Source organism: Haematobia irritans, chromosome 1 (assembly GCF_050003625.1).
Source record: "Haematobia irritans isolate KBUSLIRL chromosome 1, ASM5000362v1, whole genome shotgun sequence".
Classification (NCBI taxonomy): domain Eukaryota; kingdom Metazoa; phylum Arthropoda; class Insecta; order Diptera; family Muscidae; genus Haematobia; species Haematobia irritans.
This window is the reverse complement of record NC_134397.1, coordinates 58,400,829-58,418,837: the sequence shown is the minus strand read 5'-3', so window position 1 is coordinate 58,418,837 and position 18,009 is coordinate 58,400,829. Positions and strand designations below refer to the sequence as shown.

At 31.5% G+C, this 18,009-nt stretch overlaps 1 protein-coding gene and 1 long non-coding RNA gene across 2 annotated transcripts; one reads left to right on the top strand and one right to left on the bottom strand.

Annotated features, from left to right (window-relative positions):
- Positions 1–6,175: 6,175 nt before the first annotated feature.
- On the bottom strand, positions 6,176–14,871 carry Ufl1 (UFM1 specific ligase 1). Its single transcript, XM_075290490.1, has 7 exons — positions 14,657–14,871; positions 14,378–14,576; positions 13,044–14,314; positions 12,820–12,973; positions 6,925–7,090; positions 6,490–6,837; positions 6,176–6,428 (listed from the first exon to the last, which is right to left on the bottom strand). The coding sequence occupies exons 1-7, from the start codon at positions 14,731–14,733 to the stop codon at positions 6,289–6,291; spliced, it is 2,355 nt and encodes a 784-aa protein (XP_075146605.1). The 5' UTR covers positions 14,734–14,871; the 3' UTR covers positions 6,176–6,288.
- Positions 14,872–15,218: 347 nt separating this feature from the next.
- On the top strand, positions 15,219–16,106 carry LOC142238691 (uncharacterized). The gene is made up of 2 exons (XR_012722790.1): positions 15,219–15,401; positions 15,459–16,106. It is a non-coding gene; the product is annotated as an uncharacterized LOC142238691 (long non-coding RNA).
- The last annotated feature ends 1,903 nt before the right edge of the window (positions 16,107–18,009 follow it).

Sequence of the window (18,009 nt, the reverse complement as noted above, 5' to 3'; positions counted from 1 at the left end):
TTCGTGAGGGATTACCTCCTTTTGATGTCGTTACCTTAGAAAAAGTTCGACTTGTCAGTGTGTCGCCACCTGTCGACCCGTCTACAGGTCGACTAATTGGGCCTAACTCTTGGTCATTGCCCAGATTTATAACTCCAGTCGATACCCGTCCACTGGGCCCTGAAGTTAGCAACCCAGTGGATGACTTGGAATTTCGCTGCATGGTGGCTTGATATCCCACCACACTTGAAATTCGTAGTAGGTACCTATTACTATGAGTTTATCCGCTATTGAAAAAAACACGTCCGTTCCGTTCGACGGTTGAATAGGGGGAAAAAAAAAATAAAAAAAAAATATGGTATAAAACAGCCCCTTTTCCATAATTTGACGCATCACAATGAATGAACAATCTTCTTGAAATCTTCGGCATGACGTAAAACTGGCGCTGTAGTCGATTTTTCGATTTCTTAAGGGTATCCTTGATGAAACGCCTATACTACCCAACGGTTCCCAATAATCTTCTACCCTCGTGTTCTTTGGCGGCCGAATATTCTTTATGGCCTGAAACTTTTCCAGATAAGTTATCAAATATCCTTCTCTATTATGAATTACAATTACAGCAAAATTGGGTTTAGTTTTAACCTATAGTCAGTCCGGCACTTTTCAAAAAGTCAGCTACAGTTCTTAAAGTTCGGATACGTTCATCCAAAGTACTGACTATAACTAAAAGATCATCCAGGTAAATAAAATTCTTTTCTTTCAAAGTATGTGGAACAACTTTGTACATAAGATGACAGAGACGCTGAGTCTTGTGCCAAGAGCATGACAATCACGATTACCAAAAATAATCTACCAAATTAAAAAAAAAAAATAAACTGTATTTTTGTTTCCCTAAAAAATTTTGGCAAAATTTTATTTCTATACAATTATTATTTTCTCCAATTAATAAGTTATTGATAAAAACGAGCTCGAGGTCTGTTTTTATTAATTATTTATTAATTGGAAAAAATAAAATTTTATTTCTATAGAAAATTTTGTCAAAAATTTGTTTCTATAGAAAGTTTGTCAAAAATTTGTTTCGATAGAAAATTTTGTCAAAATTTTATTTCTATAGAAAATTTTATCAAAATTTTATTACTATAGAATTTTTGTCAAAATTTTATTTCTATAATTTTTTTTCAAAATTTTATTTCTATAGAAAATTTTGTGAACATTTTATTTCTATAGAAAATTTTCTCAAAATTTTTTTTCTATACAAAATTTTCTCAAAATTTTATTTCTATACAAAATTTTTTCAAAATTTTATTTCTATAGAAAATTTTCTCAAAATTTTATTTTTATAGAAAATTTTCTCAAAATTTTATTTCTATAGAAAATTTTCTCAAATTTTATTTCTATAGAAAATTTTCTCAAATTTTTATATCTATAGAAAATTTCCTGAAAATTTTGTCAAAATTTTACTTCTATATAAAATGTTCGAAAAATTTTATTTCTATAGCACATTTTTCCAAAATTTTATTTCTATAGAACATTTTTTCAAATTTTTTTTTCTATAGACCATTTTTTCAAATTTTTATTTCTATAGAACATTTCTTCAAATTTAATTTCTATAGAAATTTTGCCAAAATTTAATTTCTATAGAAAATTTTCTCAAATTTTAATTTCTATAGAAAATTTTCTCAAATTTTAATTTCTATAGAAAATTTTCTCAAAATTTTATTTCTATAGAAAATTTTCTCAAAATTTTATTTCTATAGAAAATTTTCTCAAAATTTTATTTCTATAGAAAATTTTCTCAAAATTTTATTTCTATTGAAAATTTTGTCACAATTTTATTTCTATATAGTTTTGTCAAAATTGTATATACATAGAAAATTTTGTCAAAATGTTATTCTATAGAAAATTTGGTTAAAATTTTATTTCTATATAAACTTTTGCCAAAATTTTATTTCTATAGAAAATTTTGCCAAATTTTTATTTCTATAGAAAATTTTACCAAAATTTTATTTCGATAGAAAATTTTCCCAAATTTTTATTTCTATAGAAAATTTTCTCAAATTTTATTTCTATAGAAAATTTTCTCAAATTTTTATATCTATAGAAAATTTCCTGAAAATTTTGTCAAAATTTTACTTCTATATAAAATGTTCGAAAAATTTTATTTCTATAGCACATTTTTTCAAAATTTTATTTCTATAACATTTTTTCAAATTTTTTTTTTCTATAGACCATTTATTCAAATTTTTATTTCTATAGAACATTTCTTCAAATTTAATTTCTATAGAAATTTTGCCAAAATTTAATTTCTATAGAAAATTTTCTCAAATTTTAATTTCTATAGAAAATTTTCTCAAATTTTAATTTCTATAGAAAATTTTCTCAAAATTTTATTTCTATAGAAAATTTTCTCAAAATTTTATTTCTATAGAAAATTTTCTCAAAATTGTATTTCTATAGAACATTTTCTCAAATTTTTATTTCTATAGAAATCTATGCAGGTATCCAGGCATGTGCTCTAGGTCTAGCCGGTATGTCTTTCTTCTCGACTAACTCTAGAGCAGCTCCTTCCCAAACTTCACCAATTAGTATCAGAGCAGCTTTAAAACATTCTATAGACCTCTGGTCCTCAAATGCGACTAGCTTAAATCGTCCTTGATACCAACCAGCCTCTTGGTGTCGAGGATCTGGGCCGGGAAACTTTTCCAGTACCTGTGAGTAGACGACAGATAGAGCATTCTCAATTTCCCCCCATTTTTGCTTTGGAACCATACCGTCCAATGCTCCTTTATTAATGATAGCCATCACAAGGCTATCTTTAGCAACTGAGGCAAACGATCTTTGATCCCTTTTGGAGGATGGCAGCTCATCCGGCGATCGTTCCCTTTTTCCAGTCTCAAGAATTCCTTGAGCCCATTTTAAGGAATCGCTTTGTTTAGCCGACAGCGTGCTTGGGTCGACTGATCCTAACTTCTTTAGGATAAACAAAGCATTTCTGCGTTCCTTGAATCTCTTTCGTGAGGGATTACCTCCTTTTGATGTCGTTACCTTAGAAAAAGTTCGACTTGTCAGTGTGTCGCCACCTGTCGACCCGTCTACAGGTCGACTAATTGGGCCTAACTCTTGGTCATTGCCCAGATTTATAACTCCAGTCGATACCCGTCCACTGGGCCCTGAAGTTAGCAACCCAGTGGATGACTTGGAATTTCGCTGCATGGTGGCTTGATATCCCACCACACTTGAAATTCGTAGTAGGTACCTATTACTATGAGTTTATCCGCTATTGAAAAAAACACGTCCGTTCCGTTCGACGGTTGAATAGGGGAAAAAAAAAAAAAAAAAAAAAAAAATATGGTATAAAACAGCCCCTTTTCCATAATTTGACGCATCACAATGAATGAACAATCTTCTTGAAATCTTCGGCATGACGTAAAACTGGCGCTGTAGTCGATTTTTCGATTTCTTAAGGGTATCCTTGATGAAACGCCTATACTACCCAACGGTTCCCAATAATCTTCTACCCTCGTGTTCTTTGGCGGCCGAATATTCTTTATGGCCTGAAACTTTTCCAGATAAGTTATCAAATATCCTTCTCTATTATGAATTACAATTACAGCAAAATTGGGTTTAGTTTTAACCTATAGTCAGTCCGGCACTTTTCAAAAAGTCAGCTACAGTTCTTAAAGTTCGGATACGTTCATCCAAAGTACTGACTATAACTAAAAGATCATCCAGGTAAATAAAATTCTTTTCTTTCAAAGTATGTGGAACAACTTTGTACATAAGATGACAGAGACGCTGAGTCTTGTGCCAAGAGCATGACAATCACGATTACCAAAAATAATCTACCAAATTAAAAAAAAAAAATAAACTGTATTTTTGTTTCCCTAAAAAATTTTGGCAAAATTTTATTTCTATACAATTATTATTTTCTCCAATTAATAAGTTATTGATAAAAACGAGCTCGAGGTCTGTTTTTATTAATTATTTATTAATTGGAAAAAATAAAATTTTATTTCTATAGAAAATTTTGTCAAAAATTTGTTTCTATAGAAAGTTTGTCAAAAATTTGTTTCGATAGAAAATTTTGTCAAAATTTTATTTCTATAGAAAATTTTATCAAAATTTTATTACTATAGAATTTTTGTCAAAATTTTATTTCTATAATTTTTTTTCAAAATTTTATTTCTATAGAAAATTTTGTGAACATTTTATTTCTATAGAAAATTTTCTCAAAATTTTTTTTCTATACAAAATTTTCTCAAAATTTTATTTCTATACAAAATTTTTTCAAAATTTTATTTCTATAGAAAATTTTCTCAAAATTTTATTTTTATAGAAAATTTTCTCAAAATTTTATTTCTATAGAAAATTTTCTCAAATTTTATTTCTATAGAAAATTTTCTCAAATTTTTATATCTATAGAAAATTTCCTGAAAATTTTGTCAAAATTTTACTTCTATATAAAATGTTCGAAAAATTTTATTTCTATAGCACATTTTTCCAAAATTTTATTTCTATAGAACATTTTTTCAAATTTTTTTTTCTATAGACCATTTTTTCAAATTTTTATTTCTATAGAACATTTCTTCAAATTTAATTTCTATAGAAATTTTGCCAAAATTTAATTTCTATAGAAAATTTTCTCAAATTTTAATTTCTATAGAAAATTTTCTCAAATTTTAATTTCTATAGAAAATTTTCTCAAAATTTTATTTCTATAGAAAATTTTCTCAAAATTTTATTTCTATAGAAAATTTTCTCAAAATTTTATTTCTATAGAAAATTTTCTCAAAATTTTATTTCTATTGAAAATTTTGTCACAATTTTATTTCTATATAGTTTTGTCAAAATTGTATATTCATAGAAAATTTTGTCAAAATGTTATTCTATAGAAAATTTGGTTAAAATTTTATTTCTATATAAACTTTTGCCAAAATTTTATTTCTATAGAAAATTTTGCCAAATTTTTATTTCTATAGAAAATTTTACCAAAATTTTATTTCGATAGAAAATTTTCCCAAATTTTTATTTCTATAGAAAATTTTCTCAAATTTTGTTTCTATAGAAAATTTTCTCAAATTTTATTTCTATAGAAAATTTTCTCAAATTTTTATATCTATAGAAAATTTCCTGAAAATTTTGTCAAAATTTTACTTCTATATAAAATGTTCGAAAAATTTTATTTCTATAGCACATTTTTTCAAAATTTTATTTCTATAACATTTTTTCAAATTTTTTTTTTCTATAGACCATTTATTCAAATTTTTATTTCTATAGAACATTTCTTCAAATTTAATTTCTATAGAAATTTTGCCAAAATTTAATTTCTATAGAAAATTTTCTCAAATTTTAATTTCTATAGAAAATTTTCTCAAATTTTAATTTCTATAGAAAATTTTCTCAAAATTTTATTTCTATAGAAAATTTTCTCAAAATTTTATTTCTATAGAAAATTTTCTCAAAATTGTATTTCTATAGAACATTTTCTCAAATTTTTATTTCTATAGAAATTTTGTCAAAATTTAATTTCTATAGAAAATTTTCTCAAATTTTAATTTCTATAGAAAATTTTCTCAAATTTTAATTTCTATAGAAAATTTTCTCAACATTTTATTTCTATAGAAGATTTTCTCAAAGTTGTATTTCTATAGACATTTTTTATATTATTTCTATAGAAAAGAACTACCTCCGAGTTGGGGAGTAATATTTTGCAAAATCTACCAAAGCACCCAAGCCATAGACTAAAAATAGGTAAGATGCTACGTTTTACCCACACCAATAAGGAAACTTTATAAAAAACAAACCAGCAGCGCCTCTAGTGGAGAATAGTAGCGAAACTCAGCCAACACAAAACAGTTGTTAATATAATACGTAATGTAAACACTACCTGTCACGATAATCGGCTGCGTTGAAGCCTAAATCAACATTAACTCAAGTGTTATCAAGTCAAGTTTTCAAAACTGATACAACAAGAGAAAATAACAGACATTTTCGCATAGGATGACAGCTTTCCAGTTTTCAATAAAATGTTGGCTGTTTTAGCAGATATTTCTTGCTACTAACAAATTTATTTGAGTGTATAAAAATAACGAACGTTTAACAGGCTGCTCCGAAAGTCTACTTCTAGAGAAGGAATTCTTATCCAAAGTGACTAACAAATTTTTAACATAAGTTTTTTTTTACTGACGTGTGTACATTCTGTGTTATTTACTTCCCAAATATTGCAACTTTATTTAGTAAAAAATTATCATAAGTTTTCAACTTACAGACGTTAACAATTACAATAATATTATGTAGTTATAGAAAAAATTATTCTGATTTTGATACACCTGGTTTCTCAAAACTTGCTGCCAATTGCTTGATTTTTGGTTCTAATTCAACCAAATCTGTAGTGGCTGATGTATATTCCTCAGAATCATTTGATAATCGCAAAACACTTATAACCAGATCTGTAAAAGAAAACCAAAATATCCTAATATTATTCCGAGGGATGGAGAAAAAATAACTTACCATGATATTTCGTCAATAGATGATTTTGCTCATCACTCATTGAGGGATTAATGAATGATAGAATTTGTGATACAAATTTGCCACTAGCATGTAATATACAACCAGTTATGGTGGTAAACAAGATCAATGTGCTTAAATGCAATATTAAAGCAGGCTCAGAGCATTGTTGCAATTGCTCTAATAATTTTTCACGATGCTGTATAATCAATTGGCGATCCTTTTTCTTGTCGACTTTTTTAACAATCATACTGCATATTTTGAGGACAGTTTCAGTGGCTAAAACAAATTCATCGATTGTTTTGTTTATCGCCTTATTGAGTTCCAATAGAACGGGCTTATAATCACCACCTGGAGCAAAGAATTTAGATTTTTTTAATTATCCAAAATAGATATAGATGAACTGGTTACAGCGATTATAATTGATCACTAACTTACCGCATTCTTGAGCTAATTTATTGCGTTGGTCCACATTCAAATTGGGATTCTTTACTTCAATTTGGCATTCATTTGCCACATAGAGTATCAATTCATTGCTTATATCATTGCCCAAAGATTTGACAAGATATTTCATTAAATCTTGTTGGACATTGGCGGGGAAAAGCTGAAATGGAAAAAGTTCACGATTTGAAAAAATATATTTTTTGGGTTTACTGGCTTTAAGCCAAAATTTCTAGAAATGCGCACAGAAATAAAAATAAACATAGTTAATGTGAAGCTATTTCTTTAGTAAAGTCAACATCGATAAACGTAGAAATCAAAATTTCACATTTGTAATATTAATCATTAGAGATAATTTTTGTCCGAAGTTAAGTTCCAGTTCTTTCGAACACACACCGAATAAAAACCATCCAAATGGGGCAGTCCATCCTGGTACAGTAGGCATCAAAACACTGCAAAAACACCATGTCTTTTTGCAGTGTTTTGATGCGAAAAATGTTTCATATAAGAAAGACGTGTAATAGGTGCCTATTACGATAAGGAGCCAGTATTTTTAGTGTGGTGTTCGGGATAGAATTTTCCATTTGTAATCATTTTCGGTTTGGCAAAACCCAATGAAAATTGAGTCAAGTAGTTTTTTCTATTCGTTGGAACCTTTCCTATTCGTGTACAGATGGCGCTGATGGTATTCATAAGAGAGGTGTGCACGTGAGTAATATTTTACTCACACTCACGACGGGAAAATCTTACGCATGATAATGTTTGGTAGGACTCACGCTCACGCACAGTCACGAAAAGAAAACTTGTACTCATGCACGAAATGTCGTGACTTACGTAAAATATCGTGACTCACGAAAAATGTCGTGACCCACGAATAATTTTATGACTAATTTACCTCATAGACGTGTTTGAAAACATGAGCATGATTGAAATCGAGGGCCTTATTAAACTCTTAACATCCCAGGTGTCACTAGAATTGTAAATGAATTCATTTCGTACGCGTTTTATGTCCGTGGGCGGGATTTTTTCGTGTTTCGATTTTTCCGAAATTCGTTACTCACGCACACTCACGAAGAAATTATTTTCGTGACTCACGCTCACGCACGACTTTTGGTTTGTTAATCACGCTTATGCACACTTACGCCGTTGCCATCAGCGACTCACGCGTGAGTCACGAAATCTTTCGTGATTCACGATAATTTCGTGTCACGTGCACACTTCTAATTCATATAAGAATGTGTATTTAAATACCTAGCGGTTCTCGATTCCTAATATTTTTATGTTCAATTAAAATTTTAATTGGACAAATTTTGGTGATATTTTATTCTGTGCACTTATAGATTTTGGCGTCTAATCCGGCGATTGGGACATTTTGCCAGTTTCAAAAATTCATTTTTTCACATTTTAGGGAGTCTGCTTATACGACAATAAATCAATCAATGTATTCCTTAATTATATCTATTTTATTTAGTTGCATTAGAAAATCCTAACTTATCAGAAGTTAGTCTGATAGATACCTATTACGATGACAATATTATCGTAATAGGTATATATTTCAATGTTTCTATTTTTGATATAGTTGCCTTAGGAAAAACCAGATTTATGGGAAATAAGTCCACAGGCAGATCCTTATAGGCTAAACTCTTGATTGCCCAATTTATTTTGTCATGTCATCATATTAAAACTTGGTAATATGTACCTATTATAATCACAGAGGCATTATTCTCAGTGTTGTTTTCTGCTTAAAGTTTTTCATTTCGATTTATGTTCATTTTGGCCAACTTCAACGAAATTTTTGTGTATAGTGTACTGTTGTTTGTATTCGTCGAACACTTACTTTAATCACGTCACTTTCCTACGAACGAAGTGTCTCTCAAACCCCTTTCCCGAAGAATTATTTCTTTTTGATATAGTTGCCCCAGAATTTTCCTGACTTACCAGGAGTTAGTCTGAAGTTCGACTCTTGGAGGCCAAATTGTATTGTCGTTCCACCAAATTAAAACTTGGTAATATGTGCGTATTACGATCACAGAGCCAGTATTTGTTTTCTGGTTAGAATTTCCGATTCGATTCATTTTCTGTTTGGCCAATCTCAGCGGAATTTCAGTCGAGTAGTTTTTTATTCGTTGAACCCTTTCCTATTCGTGTAAAGATGGCGCTGATTGCATTCAAAATTTTATATCTATAGAAAATTTAGTCAAAATTTTATTTCTACAGAAAATGTTGTCAAAATTTTATCTATAGAAAATTTTGTCAAAAATTTTTTTCTATAGAAAATTTTGTCAAAATTTTATTTCTATATAAAATTTTGTCAAAATTTTGTTTCCATAGAAAATTTTGTCAAAATTTTATTTCTATAGAAAATTTTGTCAAAATTTTATTTCTATAAAAAATTTTGTCAAGATTTTATGTCAATAGAATATTTTTTCAAAATTTTATATCTACCTCGTAATAGAATAAATACCTGTTATATTATCGTAATAGGTATATATTTCAATGTTTCTATTTTTGATTTAGTTGCCTTAGGAAAAAACCAGACCTATGGGATATAAGTCCACAGGCAGATCCTTATAGCCTAAACTCTTCATTGCCCAATTTATTTTGTCATGTCATCATTAATATGTACCTATTACGATCACAGAGCCAGTATTTTCAGTGTTGTTTTCTTTCTGTGACTTATCAGGAGTTAGTCTGAAGTTCGATTCTTGGAGGCCAAATTGTTTTGTCGTTCCACCAAATTAAAACTTGGTAATATGTACCTATTACGATCACAGAGCCAATATTTGTTTTCTGGTTAGAATTTACAATTTCGAATCATTTTCTGTTTGGCCAATCTCAGCGGAATTTCAGTCGAGTAGTTTTTTATTCGTTGAACCCTTTCCTATTCGTGTAAAGATAGCGCTGATGGCATTCATATAAGAATATATATTTAAAAATGGTTTCCAAAAAAAAATATGCTAATTCGAGGGGTGTCGAGCTTAGGTTGCTATCCGAGGTATTTCAAGGTATTTCTTATATTTGAATCCAAATGACCTGCCAAACTATCTGTGAAACTGCTTGAAATTCTTAGAAATATCACCAGTTTCCAGAGGACAGCTGAAAACCTACGTATAATAAATATCCCTTGGATTGTAAATGTATCCAATTTTAAATGTTTTAACGAGATTAGCTTGCGCCATAAAGTGGAAATTAACACTTCTATAAAAAGGATAACTTACTCCCCATGGAACTTTGATACTATGACCTAACAATAAAATTAAAATATTGAATTTAAAGAAAATTTTGTAAAAATTTTATTTCTATGGAAAAGTTTATTACAATTTTATTTCTATAGAAAATTTTGTCAAAATTTTATTTCTATAGACAATTTTGTGAAAGTTTTATTTCTATACACAATTTTATTTTTATATAAAATTTTATCAAAATTTTAGTTCTATAGGAAATTTTGTCAAAATTTTATTTCTATAGAAAACTAGCGTAACCCGGCCCGCTTCGCTGCGCCTTCCGAAGCGTATTTGGAAGAACATTTTGCGTTAACTTAGTCAACTATATCCTTCGTGCTGAAAACAAATTCGAAAAGATTTGAATTCTTTTAAACAAATCGGACTACTTGATTTTTCGTTTATAGGTACAAATACGGCGGGAGAGGGTGTACCCTTTCCTCCAAATTTTTTTAATAATGTTCTGTATTCAAGTAGTTGGACAATCTTCTATATTTCTTGTGAATTTTAAGTGTGGTTTGTCAAGGAAAGGTATCCTTTTCCTCAACAAATCTGAAAATTAAGCACTATATTATCCAATAAATCGGAAAAAGCAAACGTAGTAAAAAATTTTACCACATTAACATTTGCTAAAATGTTGGAAAATGATGTACCCTCTACGTTGGCTACCAATTTCATGTAAATTTAAGTTCTTTACTAAAAAGAAGTCTGGCAGAAGCCTGTGCAAAAATCATAAAATTATGTACCGAGTTCCCATTTATGGACAACCCTCTACTTTCAATTTAAGAAAAAAAAAAACGGACAAAAGGGCACCCTCTCCCCACCTTCGCACCACTCCGACCTGATATCGGACTATCACGTACCCTATATTAATTTCGCAACTACTCAATGGTCCCTATTAATTCTATCAAAGTAAATCGACAAAGTTTATTTCAATTTTCCCTTCCCCAACCAGATATCGAAAAATCATATACCAATTTAAAAATCATGTATACATTTAATCACCTCCTCCCACGTTCCCTGTAAATTTCAAGTAGATCGGCGATGTTTAAATTTTGCTCTATTGTTTTAAAGGGACGTCACTTTCCCCGATACAATATCGACAAACACCGTAGTGAATGGCACCCCTAACCTTCCCAGAAAATTCTTAAAACTTTCCTTCAAGTGTGGGGCAAGGAAGGTTGCCTCTTCGTTCATAACGTTCCCCCACTGCTTTTGTAAATTTCAAGAAAACTTAATTTTTTTTTGCAGTTTTAGAGGAGGACCTCCTCCCCGACCAAATATCGAAAAGAGATGTAGCGTATCTTTTGTAAACGTCCCAGAAAATGTCAAACAAATTATAAGCCTAAAGGGGCGGCCTCTCTTCCGTCCTCACAAAATCAGGTATCAACTATTAATATCGTAACCTCTCCCCAGTCCTCAAGTAACTCGGTAAAGTTTAATTGTTTCTCTGTATGTACTAAAGAGAAGCGGATGTCTCCCTATGCCCTTTTATTTTTATTAAAAAATCAGGAACCTGGTATAAATTTCATAACCCGTTTTTTCCGTAAAGTCGGGGGAGTTTAGTTTTGTTTGTACTTTCAAAAAAAAAAAAAAAAAAATCGGCAAAGGGGAGGTACTCCTCCCCGAACAAATACCGAAAAATAATGTAGCGGATTTTTGTCTAGATTCCAACCCCAACATTCAATGAAAATTTCAAGCAAATCGCATAATTTTGTTCCAAGTTTCAAAAAGTAGGGCAAGGGGGAGGTCCCCCTCCCAATCCACATATGAAATCATTAGGTACCCCATATTAATTCCATAACCTCACCACATGTTTTCTGTAAATCTCAGATAATTTAGAGAATTTTAGTTTTTTCACAGTACTTTAAAAAATTCGAACAAAGGGGAAGCCCCCCTCCGCCACCAAATATCGAAATAAAAAGTAGCGGATCTTTGTCTAGATGCCAACCCCAATGTTCAATGAAAATTTCAAGCAAATCGGTCAACTTTGGTCTAATTTTCAAAAAGTCGGACAAAGGGGAGGTTCCTCACCGCGACCATATGTCAAAAAATGAGGTACCCTATTTTCAGCACATGAGTGCCCCCCACGATCTCTGAAAGTTTCAAGTAAATCGGTTCAGCCGTTTTCGCGCCAACCCGGAACATACAAATAAACAAACAAACAAACAAATAAACAAACATAATTTGAATTTTATATATATATATATATAGATGTTGTCAAAATATTATTTCAATAGAATATTTTCTCAAAATTTTATATCTATAGAACATTTCGTCAAAATTTTATTTCAATAGAAAATTTTGTTAAAATTTTATTTCTATAGACAATTTTTTGAAAATTTTATTTCTATACACAATTTTATTTCTATAGAAAATTTTGTCAAAATTTTATTTCTATAGAAAATTTTGTCCAAATTTTATTTCTATAGAAAATTTTGTCAACATTTTATTTCTATAGAAAATGTTGTCAAAATTTTATTTCATCAAGAATTGCACCAATCTACCGTTGTGGTAACTTTTATGAAAATGTAAAAAATTGCCATTAAAGTGATTATTACTCTTGGACTGTTCTAAAATGTCAATTCATATATCTATGCTATTTGGAAAAAATGGATGTTGTCCTAACTAAACAATAAGCTGCAATTCTAAATTATAATTTCATAAATACCTTAAGTCCTTTTTCATATAATCTCAAATCAACCAAGAGAGTATTGATTTTCTCTTGCACTGCAGCATGTGATTGCCCACTAACGGCAGCACTTTTCTGCAAAGTTAATTCATACAATTCTTGGGCCTTGGTCAAAGCAAGTTGATTTAGTTGCCTGCAATAATAGAAAGTCATATTAGTTTCCGGTTTCTCCCCAACTATGAGCATTTCATTTTACAACTCACTCATGATACATAGCAGCAATATCTTCATTTAGTTCATCTATACCCAATGCTGAAGTTTCCTTATTCAAAGCTTTAACTATGTCTGCTATGGTTATTAGCTCATATTGTTTCTTTGCTCCGCTAGTATTTGCACTTGATCCCATATCATCATCGTCACTATCAAAGTCATTTTTACCACCCTTTTTGCCACCGCGAGGATGTTTTTTGGTTGATTTGGTCTTTGTTTCACGCCCTTGAGCACCACCGCCAGCTTTTCCCGAAGCAGCCTTCTTACGACGTTCATCTCGTTTGTCCATCTTGTCATCGTCATCATCATCGCCTCTTCTTTGACCAGATTTAGCAGATATTTGCTTAGTAGCAATATGTTGCTGATAACTTCCACTGTCTACCGAGATCTTTGCTTTGGTACAAGCCAATTCTCGACAAGGCTGGGTAAGTTCTTCCAAATATTTAGGAGTAAATACCACTGATGATCCAGAATTAGCACCAATTAAAACAAAATTAGACAAAACCGAACTATGCTGCGCCATTATGGCTTCAAATAGTTCTTCCCTATCCGAGGAGGACATATTCGACGGTAGAAGTGAGGACAAATCTATAAATTGTTTAGCAGCGGACAAAGCGGGTAGCACCGTTAGTTCAACTAATTTTGAACTTACAGCACAACGCTTTAGGAATAGCAGTTCCTCATCGGGAAATTGTTTTGTGATATACTGTTTGGCATTTGTAATGCCCAACTTATTGACAGCGTCATATTCCAAGAAGCCATTTTGACGATAGAAATTATTAACCCAATCCGATTGCATTTTTGCATAAATATGAGGAATGTATTGGGCATTGGCCAATTTCGAAGTCACTTGACCAGCTGGATTTATTTCGTCCACCAGAGTATGGAATATCTTTTGTTGGATATTGGTTTGCTGCAGTATAACCGAAACATTTGTAGGCCTAGTGAGGGCAGCCAAAGCACCACGTATTTTTGCCTTACATCTTTGCAAGTAGGCCTGGGTAAAGAATACCCTGGGATTTGAGGGATCTTGACGACCTTTAATGATTTTGCCCAAATGTTTTTCCAAAACATCTTTTTGCAAGAAATCCGAAGGAAGATCAAATTGTTCAGTCAAATCATTGACAGAAATTTCACCTTTTTGTATTAATTTTTCATTGATTTCTTGGGCTATGTAGGTAATGTAGTCTTCATCGATTAGTTGGCCCAAAATAAAATGTATACTAGGATTTTCCAAGGCAATCTTTTTGCCCACTTCCTCAATCTAAAAACCAAGAAACAAAATGTTAATATTAAGCCACTTAAAAGCCCACTAACTACAACATACCCTGGTTAAATCGACATTCAATGTCTTGCTAACTTCCACCAAATTAACTCTGCCACCATGGACATACAACTCATCTTGGACTTCCCTTTCCAAGTGGTCTGGAGTTATGTACTCTTTTCCATCATTTGTAAATACCACTTCCAGTAACTTTTTCTCCAGTAAAAGTGTCACAATTTCCACACAATTGTGTTCCGATAGTCTAAAAATGGAATTCAATATCCAGATACATAGTAAGGATGTATAAATTATCCAGTATGGAATTTCTTTGATCGTACTCACTTTTGTAGGGTTGATGTTAGCTGAGCTTTTTGGAAGTCAGCAGCCAAACGTTTAACTTCATCCCAATCTGATGTCATTGTAATATTTGGGATAGCTTAATATTGTATTTTAAGGAAAAACTGGAAGTCCTATCTAATGGATGAAAATCAAAAATATCCCACTTGCACTACACAGTACAATAATAACAACAACATTAACTACGAAACTGTAACGTCAACAGGCAAAATTTCAAGTGCGATGTCGAAAAATCGATAACGATAAACAGAAGAAAATATATGGGTACTTCCATGATGATGTAATATTTTTACCAGCTGTTTCATATTAGATCTGTAGGGGTACTTTGGCAGTAAAAATTATGCAGTAAAAAAAGAGAGTAAAAAAATAAAAGTTGAATTTTATCACCACTAGACACTACAACAAACGTGAACTCCACGCCAACTTTTTAATTTGCTCCGCAAAAATTACGTCACCATGGACGTTTTTCTTCGCCTTTCTTTGTATATTTATACCCTGCCAGCATTTCAAAGTTCCATTTCAACCTCATCGTTACCACAGACTCGTAAATGTCACTTCAACCATCATGAAAAGGTACATCAAAAAGTACATGCAAGTAATTTGCCATCCCTACTGCTAAAAAAGCCATTTTTTGTGAAACGCCAAGCGCAACCAGCTTGTTATATTTTAATTAAATAAAAACGAAAATAAAGTTCTGAAAACATAGATTATACGCTTAAAATTGTGAAAGGTATATTGGTGAACAATTTGGTGATTTTCCAAATGGAATAAAGTGTTTGTTTTTCAGATATTTTACAGACACGCTACCTCCATGGAATAAAAACACTGGTTGATAGACGCAGCAACATGTAACTCGCTACTTGTAACTCAACATCATCATTAATGCCAAAAATTATGTTAAATGTAAAGGCCGGTACTCTGTTCGGTTTTCGCGTTGAAACTCCATACAAAACCAAAAAATGCGAAAAATTTGCGAATTTTTTTCCATTTGTGATACTTTGTTTTTTCGTGTTGAAAAACTGACGTTCATAGCACGGCGCCATTTGCAATGTGAATTAAGAAATAATTTATTTATTAAAAACTATTTGTGCGGGTTTATAAATCAAACACGGACCATATTTTTGTTCCGAAACTATACAAAGGATCAAAGGAATAGCAGATCAATTGCCCAAGGAAAAATAACATGTTATTTTGTAAAAACAAGCAACACCACCAACTTAATCCAATATCGCTCCATATAAAATAGCGCTCCAAGCTACCTAAAAAAACGCCGCTTTCTATGTGCGAAATAATGGTTTCCATAAAATTTTTTCGCAAGAATGAACATAGTACCGGCCTTAATGTGATAGTGGTATAAATGTTATATTTTTAAGAATTTGTAAATGTTTAATCAAATTAATAAATATCTAAACAAACGTGTTTTACTCGACCACAATGATTCTTTTACAACTATCTTAAAATGCACTTTTTCTGATTGTTTGGAGGGTCCCTTATTGGCGTCGTTCTAAATTGATCTATAAAGGCACCTAATAATTGCACTCATGCGAAACATTTTTGTAATAACTTGGCGTGGTACAACTTCTCAATAGTGACGGCGCTTTTCCGACGAGTTTTTGATGTCGTATATGATTGTTTTCGACGTAGTGGGGATTCTCAAAAGAGTCCCCAAATTCAAAAAATGTTGGCAGGGTATAATCAGTGGAAAATATGATGACTTATGGAAGAGAACTTGGGTTTCTTCTGCAGGATGCGAGCAAACAAAAATGATATTGGACGAAAACTAACTCTGGAATGCTAATGGCGATGAACAGAGAGGAGGTGAGGCCGTAATAGGTATCAGGAAGAAGACCTAGGAAAACCAGAGGGTCATTAGACGAATATGATGGGATTAACCTGTACGGAGTGGAAGAGCCACGAAGAAAAAGGAGTTTGAAGAACCGTACTTGATCAATATGGTCTAATCCCTTTCCACTGATTGCTGTCATCCTCCATAACCTAACCTAACTGCAGTCTCTTTCGGAAACAGCAACCAATACAGTTAAGTTCACACTTCATAGATGGAAATCGGATATTTTCACCATAATTTTTCTGTACAATGTTATTTTAAAGGAAGAAAACTATTAAGTTAATGTTTTCAATTATTTCATCCATATTATGTAAGTTTCTGCATAGGAAATTCATATCTGTATTACGTTTTTCCACTGGAACTCTTAGTAACGTTCAAAAATGTCGTACCGAAAGCCATACCATACCATTAAATCGTGAAAAAATTATATTTTCACGATTTAACAAAAACTTAGAACCAGGGCATGCAAAATACCATTTGCCGATATAATGAAGTCATGGCATCTGGATCTGATGCAATGGTTAGCATGCCCGCCTTGCATACACAGGTTCGTGGGTTCAAACCCAGTTTCGACCAAACACCAAAAAGTTTTTCACCGGCGGATTATCCCACCTCAGTAATGCTGGTGACATTTCTGAGTGTTTCAAAGCTTATCTAAGTGGTTTCACTGCAATGTGGAACGCCGTTCGGACTCAGCTATAAAATGGAGGTTCCTTGTCTAAGGGAGAAGTTCACCACTATGGTATCACAATGGAATGAATAGTCTAAGTGAGCCTGAAATATCGGGCTGCCACTATAACTCAACCTAACCTATGGCTTCTCGATTTTCCTCCAGGCTTACAAAAAAATTACACACAACATGCTGAGGCCCCTGAGAAAGATACTAAAAGTTTCTCAATGCGTGATGTTATCTCCGCCATCCTCAAGATCTTCAGAATAGTTATGTTACATTTGTGACAACCATAATTCTCGGGAAAATTTTTGAACGGTCTTTAAACCCACTACTCAGACACCGTTTTTGTAACAAATTTCGAGGAAGTCAAAAATCCGTAAATTAAAGGAAATTCTGGTAACAATTGGAATGTATAGCATCCTTGCTGACTACTCATGAGTGGAGCAGCCATTCGGGATCGATTTTTAAAAATCTCGGGAATCGGGATTTAAAAATATTGAATCCCGGGATTTCAGTATTTTTCGGGATTCTTTTTTGGCGCTCTTTAAATATTTTTAGTAATGACAATCTACAGGCATCAAAAACTTGTAATTCATGAAGCAAATTTGGTTTAATTTAATTAAAGAACACAAGAGTAAATAAAAAAGCAATTTCAAATTGCTACTTAACAAAAAATATGAACACAAAAATAAAGTGAAAAGCTATTTCTTATTGCTTTCGTAATTAACAAACGATTTTAAGGATTTTGTTTTATACTTCATCATTTTATGTAGCTTCTTAAATACCAAGGCATCCAAAGTTTCACCAGATATATGCTAC